The following is an 11,648-nucleotide window of genomic DNA, read 5'->3' as shown; positions in this document are numbered from 1 at the left end:
CAGCTGGGGTGCGGGGGACGCCTCGGGGGTTGGGAGGGCCCAGAGCTGGGGAGGGGCCGGGAAAGCGCGGAGGAGGCCGGCCGGGTCCGGGTCCGGGTCCGGGTCCGGGTCCGGGTCCGGGTCGGGGACCGAGAGCCACGAGCCCCGAGTCGCGCAGGCGCCGCCAGCCAGCGCTGGTCCCCCGCCTCACCTGCATGTTGGGCACGAAGCCCTTCTTGATCCTCCAGCAGTTCTTATTGATCTTGTCCAAGAACTGCAGCTCATCATTGTAGCTGCGACTCATCGCGGCAACAACTGTGGCGACAACCCCCAGACAGCTCCGCTTTGAACAGCAACTGCCGCGCTGTCCGACTTCTCGCGGCGTCGCCGTCTAGGACTCAACGCGCAGGCGCGGCCGGCTGGCAGCAAGATGGGCAACGGGAAGCGCCAGGTTCCAAACTTTTCTCACACATCGCTTTTCTTCTTCGCGGTAGACTGCCCTCTAGTGTTCACCTTTTGGATCTCTGTTTGAGCAAGTCAAAAAATTCCTAGGACCTGAGTCAGATCCAGATGCTCTAGTGAATCTAACGGCTTGGAGTTTACACCCAGTAGTGATGACAAAAATGAATGCCTGTGGCTGAGACAGATAAATGCTTGAAAAAATACCTGGAAATTTGTCATGTTTTAAAATGAATCTGTGGCTATACCTTCAATAACTTTTCTGTTAGAAAAGAGCACCCTAAAGAATAAGACATGACAATTTGCCATCACTCCACAAATATTTATGATGGCCACATGTGCTGCAAAGAACAGTAAATCACAGTCCCTTTGGGTGGCCGGGGCTTCCCAGCTTCTTCTGATAAATAGGCCCTCGATGATCATGCATTTACACTCAGGGTCATTTGTTTGTCCTCGCAAGTGAGCTTGGAGTGATTTCAGTTTCTGGTTCTTACTCATTTAAAGAACAGTAGCTGGCATCAGCAGTTAGTGTAATGGCTATGTCGCTGGACTCCCATGTAGTCGACCGTGGTTTGCGTCCTGGACCCGGTGGCTTAAAACTCATGCTGGGCACATGTGCATGCGTGCCCAAGATCCCGAGAGGAGAATGGAGGAGAAGGGATTGCGGCGTGGCCATCCCCCCGGGGTGTGTGTGTGTGTGTGTGTGGGTGATTTCTCACTTTCTGTCTCTCTGTCTCTCTCTGTCTGTCTAGCGAGTGCACGCGCCCTATCGCAGAAACATCTCAAAAACAAACAAACAAACAAAAAACAGTAGCTTTGGAATCAAGTTTCATTCATGTACCACGTGTAGGTACTTCATCCCTTTTCATGGCCAACTAATATTCCATTGTAAAGATATGCCACAGTTTGTTTATCCATTTGTTTGTTGATGGACGTTTGGGCTATTTCCACCTTCAGACTATTGTGAATACTACCTCACGTACAAGTATTTGGATTTGACTTCCATCTGTGCTGTTTACTAGTGTTGTGAGCACTACCTCTTGACCTCTGTTCCCTCACCTCTAAATGGGATCATGATTCTGCATGGAATGGTCGTGAAGAACAAGGAGTAAGCAGCACAAGGCTTGCCCAGAGTAAGGACCGTGTAAACGGTTCTCTTCCATTCCGCCACTAGACTGTGAGCACTGCAAAAGCAGTTCACGGTTTCTCACCTTATCCCCCCGACCTCCTTTCTTCCTCTTCTGCCCTATTTCACCCTAACATTAATATCGTATCAACCATGAGTTCTGTACTCTCTACCGTCATTTCAGTGACTGTCGGGGGAAATATTCTCAAGTTAAAGGGATGACATAACTTCCCACTGTTTCTTACATGAAATACTGAAGAGGCAAGGACTGCCAGGGTTATCTGTGTGGTGGGCTGTGAGAGGCTTCAAAGACTCAGAGGTAAGCAGATAGAAAAGGGTTATTAACTTCCCAGAGGTGAAAGGGGGCCAGATTCAACTCAGCTCTGAAGGCTAGGGGCTTTAGGCTTTTAAAGGAAGGGGGTTTTAGGGTGGAGTAATTAAGGCGATCCTATGACAGGATGCTATGTGGCCTTTTAAAACATCTGGGCTGTTCCCTTATTATCTCTGTGTACAGCCATCTGCAAAAAAGTCAAGCAGCCCCCCTTTCTTTCCTCCTTTCAGGTAGAAATCTTCCTCTGATCCTAGGGAATTCGCTGGTGGGGCATATCTCCATCTATGAGGAAGGCTGGACCAGTTTGGTCCTTAGGCCTTCCTCCCTGCCTGCCCAGGACACCCTGCCTTCCCTCCAGTCCAGTTCAAGATAAGGGACAAGGAACCAGCAGAAGGCATAATGGTTACATTGCCGGACTCCCACATGGCTGACCCCAGTTGGAGCCCTAGACTCGGTGACTTCAAATTCACACCAGGTAGATGCGTGTGCATGCCCCAAATCCCAAGAGTAGAATGGAGAACAAAGGATCGCAGCATGGCCATCCCACTGTGTGTGTGTGTGTGTGTGTGTGATTGTGTGATTTCTTGCTTGCTGACTCTCTCTCTCTCTGTCCGGTGAGCACATGAGCCCTACAGCAAAAATCTCTCTTAAAAACAATAACAAGAAGAAGACAAGGGACAAATATCCAAGCGTTAATCTCTAAAAACGAAAGGAAAAAAAGGGACCAGTGGCTCACTTAATGGGTACGGGAAAAAAAGGGACCAGTGGCTCACTTAATGGTTACGTCACTGGACTCCTGTGTAGTTGACTGTGGTTCAAGCCCCGGACCTGGTGGCTTAAAACTCATGCCAGGTGTGTATGTGCGCCTGCGTGACCAAGATCCTGAGAGGAGGATGAAGGTGAAAGGATTGTGGCATGGCCATGGTGGGGGTGATTTCTTGCTTTCTGTCTGTCTCTCCAGAGAGCCCATGCACCCTATAGCAAAAATCTCTTTAAAAAAAAAAGAAAAAGAAGATGTTTGAGGCAACTACAAGGCATTGGCTGTGCCTTTCCCATTAAAATGCCTTAGGTACTTGGGAGATACTGAACATACGCTTTCAAGGAATTCTCTCTTTAAATTCCCTTTCTATTTTATTTATTTTTTTAAGATTTTTGTCATAGGGCGTGCACTTGCTGGAGAAAGACAGTGAGAGGGAAAGTGAGAAATCACCCTTCAGGAGGATGGCCACACTGCAACCCATTTTCCTCCACTCTCCTCCTGGGATTTTGGGCACACATGCACATGAACTGGGTGTGACTTTCAAGCTGCCAAATCTGGGACTCGAACCACGTTCAGCCATGTGACAGTCCAGCACCTTAACCACTACGCTAGCTGCTGGCCCCTAAATTCCATTTTTAAATAAAGCCTCGATGATTGTACAACCTCAGTGTTCATTAATGTTGAAGAAATTAATTCCCTCCTCTCTTTCCCCTCTTATTTTATTAAGAAAGAATTCAGGGCAGAACATTTCCCAAATTAAAAAAAAAAAGATTGACATTGATAGAAAACAATTTTAATTACACACAGCGGACAGTAACAGTGACTGTAAAATATAAAATCCAACACACAGGCAGGAGAAAACACCCCAGAGGCCTAAGGGCTCTCCACTCATAACAACCAGTACAGAAAGGGACTTGTGAGTTTCTTGCCCACCTGCTCAGAAATCCGTTCCTAGCTCTCGTCTTCAGACACATACACAGCACGCCGACACTCACCCCTCCACCCACACAGGCACAAGTAACCCTCTTCGGCCCGTTAGCCCAGGCTGGCTCATTCTAGGTCCCTGAAGAAAGACAACTTTCTGCATCAGCAATTCACAAGGACTGAAATCCCAGTGTGCAGGGTCTCTCCCTTTGCACGTACAGTGACGGTGGGGTGAAGGCCCATTTAGCAGTCAGGGGGCTGGCCTCCCCCTCCACTGTCCATTTAGCAGGTTCAGACCTTCCCACAGGTGGGCGCTCGGCTGCTGCGTTGAGGGCGTGTCATACTTCATGTCCGTGGAGATCAAAAGGAAGCCCTGACAAGAATGCAACAATGAGGTAATGCAGACTCGGCACTCCTGGGATTGCCAACAACGGACTGTCGTCTTGAATGAGAGACGGGCAGCTACTTTATTTATTTTAAAGGTTTTTGCCATAGGGTGCCATAGGGTACATGCACTTGCTGGAGAGGAGAGAGACAGAGAGAGATAGAGAGAGGGAGAGTGATAGGGCGGGGAAGGGACGAGGAAGGGGGTGGGGAGGGGAGAGCCCAGGGTAGTGTATAGGATTGGAGAATTCTTTCTGAAACTCATTTCCATCTCTCTGAACAACAGCAACAGCAAACCCCCCAAACAAACAAACAAGACAACACAAAAACCAAAAAGAAAGGAAAGTTGAAAAGAAAGAAAAAAGTTATTCTGAAGTGAGTTAATAATGATTGACCAGAAAACAGCTCTCAGCAAGTCCTGGAACCCAAGGAAGGACGTTAGTTTTGGGGCAAGTCCTAACAGGAAAAACTCCAAGAGCTGGTAGGATCCCACTGTGTCCTTTTCCAGCGACGCGAGTCATTTCTCCTCTCTGAGTCTCACTTTCCTCATCTGTAAAATGGGACTAACCATTTGTCTTAAATGAAAATGCATTAAAAGGCATCGTATTGTAATGTAGAGTGAATAAATTTGGCTGCAAAGTGAAATTGGACTTGGTCTGATTTTTTTAAAAAAATTATTCATTCACTTCTTTATTTTAATTTGATGAGAGAGAGAGAGAGAGAGAGAGAGAGGAAATGCAAGAAAGCAAGCCACCAGGTCTGGGGCTTACACTGTGGTCGGCCATGTGGGAGTGTCCAGGGCTTTAACCACCACACCACTTGCTGTTTCCAATGCCCAGAATTTTAAGTCCCGGGGTCCCAGACTCAAACCAGGTTGACTAAATGGGAATCCGGTGATGTAATCATTGTGCCATAGGCTGTCCCCAGGTTTGGGATTCTTTTTTTTTTTTTTTTCTTTTTTTTTTTAAGAATTATTTTATTTAACTTATTTATTTATTTATTTATTTATTTATTTAAATGTAACCAAAGAGGGACAGAGAGAGAGAGAGAGAAGGTGAGAAAGTAAGCTGCCAGGTCTGGGACTCAAACAGGTGGTCAGCCAAGTGGGAGTCCAGCACCCTTAACCACCACACCACCTGCCAGCACTAATTCTTTTTTTTTTTAATTTTAATTTTGCCAGAAGGCCCATGTGGTTTTAGAAAAGAAACAGAGAGGACAAGTGAGAAAGCTTCCCCCATGGGGAATGGTCACACTGCAATCTCTTCTCCATTTCTCTCTCCTTTTGGGATTTTGGGTGCACATGTACATGCATTTAGTATGTTTCTCAAACTACCACATCCAGGACTCAAACTAGGCTTTTGGCTATGTGGGATCCACCTGCCTTAACCACCATACCACAGAGTGGCTCACTGGTATGACTTTTAAACTCAAGTTTAAATGCTTTTCACTGTTAATTGCAAGGTTTAAGAGCTAATCATTATTTATACATTTCCTTGTGTTGAGAAGAAAAGCAGAACAAAATAAAACAAAAAAAAAGCAAAACAAAAGGAGGCTTATTCTATAATACAATGAAAAAAAATGGGCCAGTTAAGAGGAGCTTCTCATTCTTACCTCAAGGACTTCAATATCTGAATTGACAAATGATATTTTGTGTGGGTTGGGCAGAGGAAATCCTTGCTGCAATTTTGCTAAAATATAGAGCAAGACAAAAAATAATTAGACATGGGCGTAAAAGTTTTGAAGAACTTTTTGGTAAGAGACTAACAGGGAGCTTTTTAATTATTTATATTTTCATTCTTCCTGGTTCCATGGTTTCATTTTCTCGAATATGTCCTTGGCATTTTCCTGAAAGAATTGTTCATTCATGTTTAATACAAATAAACCTGCCATTACATGCATTTGGTCAGCAGAAAAATACTGCGCATTTTTAACTTGCCCAATTATATATGTATTTTTTTTTTTTGAGATTTTCACTGTAGGGCGCGTGCACTCGCCAGACAGACAGAGAGAGACATAAAGACAGAAAGCGAGAAATCACCCCCCAGGGGGGATGGTCACGCCGCAATCCCTTCTCCTCCATTCTCCTCTCGGGATCTTGGGCACGCACACACACGCGCCTGGCGTGAGTTTTTAAGCCACCGGGTCTGGGACGCGAACTACGGTCGACTACGTGGGAGTCCAGCGACATAGCCATTACGCTAACTGCTGGTTCCCAAACTTGCCCAATTATATTTTTGAAAATACCTAATTAGTGGATCTTGAGAATATTTTGGTGTCTAATATAAAAACATTTAAACTGAGTCAAACTCTGGATTCTGCAGTTTTTTTTTTTTTTTTTTAAACAATTGTAGTGTGAGAGAAGGCCTAGGATCAGTCATCAAAGCTAAATCTATCAGATAGTGGTTCTTGCATAAAAACCACAGAGATACTTCCATAGTGAATAATCTTATTGCCAGCTGTCCCAAAGGAGACTCAACCAGAGTTAGCCATTCTCACTTAGTTTACAAATCGAGTTGCTAAAGAGACTCAGACCTAGAATAACTAATTTTGCAACCATATCATGGATGGTACAAACTTTGCAAATTTTTGTTCTGGCCTAAATTCCTAATAACACTGTAGAAGTGCAGGCTGTGGGACAAAAGGTCCCAAACAATTCCCAAAGTTTAGTTAATATCAGAGTCACATCATTTCTTAAGACTCTCTTACCATTGGCCAGTGGGAGGACACCAAAGTGAAGAATGGATGACAGAATATTCTCAAACCTCAAGACCTACAATGACAGAAGAAATGGAATTCAATATCAAATCAGGGCATTTGAAAGTCCCATGCCTGGTTTGGGAGTACGCAGAATTTACGGGATAGAAACAGTAACTAGAGGCACCAGCAGTTAGCGTGATGGCTATGCCACTGAACTCCCATGTAGTCAACCACGGTTCGAGTCCCGGACCCAGTGGCTTAAACTCACATCAGGCGCGTGTGCGTGCGTGCCCAAGAGCCCGAGAGGAGAATGGAGGAGAAAGGATTGTGGCTTGGCCATCCCCCCTGGGGGGTGATTTCTCGCTTCCTATCTCTCTGTCTCTCTCTGTCTTTCTGGTGAGTGCATGCACTCCATAGTAAAAACCTCTAAAAAAAAAAAATAAGAAAGAAAGCCACCAGGTTCGGGACTCGAACCATGGTTGGCCACGTGGGAGTCCAGCATTATGTAACTTTAATTACAGTGTATTATTATAATGGTTCTATTTTATTATTACTTATTGTTATTTTTTACTGTGCCTTACTTATAAATTAGACTTCTTCGTAGGTGTGCATGTATAGGAAAAACACAGTTTATGTAGGATTTGGTATTATTTTCAAGCATCCAGGTCTTAGAATGTGTCCCTTGTGGATAAGGGGGGACCCCTGTACTAGGTTTCCCAGTTAGCTCTGTTCCCTTTAGTTACTGGGAACCTTAGCCACGGTTCCTTTGCATTACATTACGCTGTGAAGGTAATGGCATCACCAGAACACCCAATATATCTTTAATGGATTATGTCAGTTGTAGAATGTAGACAAAGTGCTGGAACCTAGAAAGATATCAGGTATTAAAAATAAAATAATTAGGGGCCAGCTTGTGGCGTGGTGGTTAAGGCACTAGACTGTCACATGGTCAACCATGGTTTGAGTCCCTGACCCAGTGGCTTAAAACCCATGCTGGGCAAATGTGTGTGTGAGACCGAAATCCTAAGAGGAGAATGGAGAAGAGGGCCTTGCTGTGTGGCTATCCCTGCTGGGGCGAACGTTCACTCTCCTGTCCTTGTCTCTCTGTCTCTCTCCAGCAAGCGTAAGTGCCCGATGGCAAGTATCTGAAGTAAAATAAAATATAATAAAATAAAAAGCCCACAAAGAACATCAATTCGTTCAATGAGTACTTTTTGAGCATCCTATATACTTAGCGATACTAAGAACCTCTTTGCAATAAAGCAAGGGTGTTTCCGAAGAGAGACCTCCTAGGATTAACTCCTGTTTTTCCATTCACTAACCTTGTGATGTTGGGAAGGTCACTTAATTTCTCTGTGTCTTAATTTCTTTCTTTCTTTTTTTGGAGAGGTTTTTGTTATAGGGCACGTGCACTCGCCAGAAAGATAGAGAGAAACAGAGAGACAGAAAGCGAGAAATCACTCACCTGGCGGATGGCCACGCCGCAATCCCTTCTCATCCATTCTCCTCTCGGGATCTTGGGCATGCACGCACATGTGCCTGGTGTGAGTTTAAGCCACCAGGTCTGGGATTCGAACTGCGGTTGACTACATGGGAATCCAGCGACATGGCCATTACACTAACTGCTGGTCCCCTGTGCGAAAATTTCTTCAGCCATAAAATTAAGGTAGTAGTACTAGTCTCCTGGGATTGTGTCAGCATTAAACAAGTTAATATTAGTAAAATTTTTGGCATGCGCCATTGTCATGTTTTCAGAAATGCCATGGTTCACACCTTCTGTTGATACCAAACAGTTTCCTGGAGTCTTCTGGAAAACTTGATGCATTTGGGCCTCTCTCTGGACTCAGGAAATACTCTTTATGAGGAAGTCAGCTGTGGGACCAGCAATGGCATAATGGTCATGTCGCTGGACTTTCACGTAGTCAACTGCAGTTGGAGTCCCAGACCTGGTGGCTTAAACTCATGCTGGGCGCGTGTGCATGTGTGCCCAAGATCCCGAGAGGAGAATGGACGAGAAGGGATTCTGGTGTGGCCATCTCCCCTGGGGGGGATTTCTTGCTTTCTGTCTCTCTGTCTCTTCAGGGAGCACATGTGCCCTATAGCAAAAATCCCTTTAAAAAAGAAAACAGAGTATAGAAAGCCAGCTGTACATCTTCACTGACTGTAATATATCATCTGCTAAAATCCTGTGCCCTGTGGGTGCTAACCGCCAGGGCCTAGGACAACACTATTGAGTTGTTGGAAAAGTTGTGACATATTTTTGCATAGAAAAACATAGAAAAATACATCCTGACTTTCCTGACAACCTGATATTTTATTATTTATTTATTTATCTATTGATCTATTGTGCTGTTTTTCAAGCTGGTGGGTTCAGGACTCCAACCATGGCCAGCTATGTGGGAATCCAATGCCTTAACCACCATGCCACCTGTTAGCTCCTGGACAATACTATTTTAGACCTCAATGCCTGGCATGAAAAGTATGCCTTATTTTCAGTTTGACACTCTGCTCCTGGCTCCTAATCTTCCCAAACTGGAAACCAGCATGCACTTCTAAAATTGAACAGCTAGACATACATCTTGTTTGGCCTCCTGGCTAAATTCTCTGACTTCTTGGCAACTTTTTCCAGATCTAATCTAATCATATAGCAGTTTCTGTTAAACATGCTGATAATTGGGACCAGCAGATGGTAATGGTAATGTGTAATGGTTATGTCACTGAACTCTCATATGGCTGACTACGGTTTGAGTCCCATACTTGGAAACTTGAAACTCATGCCAAGTGTGTGTGTGTGTGTGTGTGTGTGTATGTGTGCCCAAAATCCTGAAAAAAGATTGGAAAAGAAGGGATTGTGATGTGGCCATCCCTCCGGGGGGTGATTTCTCACTTTCTGTCTCTCCATCTTTCTTTGTCTCTCTGGTGAGCACACACACCCTATAGCAAAAATTTCTCTAAAAAAAATCCACAACAAAAAACATGCTAATAATTAAATTCAGTACTTACTCTGTCCCTGGTGCTGCCTTGTGAAAGGTTAAGTGTCTGAGGCTGCACAGCCAGGAAATGCGAGTTTGCTCTGGCAGTGTGGTCTCAAGAGTTTGCATATGAAACTACTACACTGAACCATCTCTTGATGTAAAGATGATAATTACTGAAGTAATTCTTATACATAAACAAGCAAAGGCCATCCTTTATTTAATATCTTCTACATAATCAATGTGCTAAGTGAATTTCATATACAATCTCAGCCTACCCTTTTAACAACCCCATGGTTGTACCCTCCAGCTCCATACCTATGCCAACGGCCTATTCTGATTTATTTTTCTCTATAGAACTTTTACTTTTTGTTTTAAGTTTATTTTATTTCTTTCATGAGAGAGCAGACACACACATGCACATTTAAGAGACAAAGAGAAAGAGAGACTCTCAGCAGGGTGTCATCACGCTGCGATCCCTTTTCCCAGCCCTCTGCCAGTCAGGATGTAGGGCAGTGTGCCGGGTGTGTTTCAGGTTGGCTTGGGATCCGAACTCACAGCCAGCCATGTGCCTTCCAGCGCTGAAGTGCAGTACACTTCCACTGTAGGCACCACGAAGGCTGGGCCTACAGTATTTTTTAGTGCATACAACACGTATTTGTTTGTCTGCCCTCCTTACCGTGACATGCACGTATTCGCTCACTCACACACACCCCCGAACAGGGTTTCCTGATAGTGGTGCTGTTGACATTAGGGGATGGATAATTCCTTGCTGTAAGCTGTCTTGGGCACTCTGAGAAGTTTAGCAGTGTCCCTGGCTTCTATTTCCTTGATGCCCACAGCATCCCTGTTCCCACCCCAGGTCTTGGGCATTGCCAAACGTCCCTGGGGAGCTAAGTTGACCCAGCTGAGAAGCGCTGCTCCAGACTGAGTGCCATGAGGGCAGCAACTTCCTCAGCTTTGTCCAGAACAGTGCCAAGCTCAATCAGTTGTTGTGAATGAGTGGATAATAATAATGCTAATAGCTAACATTTGTGTAGGGCTGACCATGAACTAGACACCATTGCGTCCTGAACGTCTCTCTGAGTGTCGTCAATGAATGAATGGGGGTAGAGACTTGGCTGATCTTTCTGAACGCTGGGGGAAGGGAGTTTCCAAGTTGCTTGTTGAGGTATCTTCTTCCAGATACAGCTCACCAAGTTGGGTTCCCTCCCCCCTCCAAAGGTATCTAGACAACTAACCTAATTTTAGGAGGTGGGAAGAAAGTCTTTGAAGAGCAAACCTGGTCATGGCCCAATAGTTTACATATAGCCTCCTCCTTTGAGATTCTAGACTGTAAGTTTAAATCTGGATGATTCTTTTGTCTAGAAAACAAACCCTATCCTCTAAGAATGCCTATTTTGTCCAGCATTACACAATGTCTTATAAGTCTTTAGAGTTCTTTTAAAAGTCTTCCTTCTTGAGTGAAAGTAAATTGGAGAGTTCTCTCTTATAGTTAATGGGTTCCATAGGTGAGGAGCTACAGAAGGAATTTCAAAGTTAAAACCTAAAGTCACAGAGAAATCAATTATCAGAGGGACAGAAACGATCATTCTTCTACTATATGGAAGGTTTCCTTCTTCCCTTGCCAGGGAACCCTGAGGACTCTGACTCCTACCTCGATATTGCTGCGGTTGGGCTCTGGCAGAGAGAGGCGGAATCTGCAAGGAAATGGGAAAAGGTTAAAGGAGGGGTGGACTTATGAACAGCAGCCTTGATAGAAAGAGACAGAAAAGGGGATTTTCTTTTTAGCTCAAAGAGTCACCAACACACACACACACACACACACACACACACACACACACACGCGCGCGCGCGCGCGCACGGTCATAGAGTTTGATTATCCTTTTATCTTTATATTTTGCTGCTTAAGAAGCAGAAGCCTGGGCCAGCAGGTGGCATAGTGGTTAAGATGCTGGACTCTCAGATGGCTGACTGAGGTTTGAATCCCAGACCTGGTAGCTTGCTTTCTCACTT

At 44.8% G+C, this 11,648-nt stretch overlaps 2 protein-coding genes across 3 annotated transcripts in view; both read right to left on the bottom strand.

The window, feature by feature from the left end:
• The window catches only part of RTCB (RNA 2',3'-cyclic phosphate and 5'-OH ligase), a 29,431-nt gene extending 29,048 nt beyond the window's left edge, over positions 1-383 (bottom strand). For both annotated transcript variants that reach the window (XM_006170340.3, XM_006170341.3), the window contains exon 1: positions 191-383. In XM_006170340.3, the coding sequence (XP_006170402.1) occupies positions 191-283 (93 nt within the window). In that variant the 5' untranslated portion in view covers positions 284-383. The remainder of the gene's footprint in view (positions 1-190) is intronic.
• A 3,049-nt stretch (positions 384-3,432) lies between these two features.
• BPIFC (BPI fold containing family C) overlaps positions 3,433-11,648 on the bottom strand; it is a 50,861-nt gene continuing 42,645 nt past the window's right edge. The window contains exons 13-15 of the mRNA XM_027769035.1: positions 6,670-6,733; positions 5,575-5,651; positions 3,433-3,952 (exon numbers count right to left, since the gene is read on the bottom strand). Coding sequence (XP_027624836.1) covers positions 3,830-3,952; positions 5,575-5,651; positions 6,670-6,733 — 264 coding nt within the window. The 3' untranslated portion in view covers positions 3,433-3,829. The remainder of the gene's footprint in view (positions 3,953-5,574; positions 5,652-6,669; positions 6,734-11,648) is intronic.

The sequence above is a fragment of the Tupaia chinensis genome, unplaced genomic scaffold (genome assembly GCF_000334495.1).
Source record: "Tupaia chinensis unplaced genomic scaffold, TupChi_1.0 Scaffold148234_1, whole genome shotgun sequence".
Taxonomy (NCBI): domain Eukaryota; kingdom Metazoa; phylum Chordata; class Mammalia; order Scandentia; family Tupaiidae; genus Tupaia; species Tupaia belangeri.
This window is presented reverse-complemented; position numbering and strand designations above follow the sequence as displayed.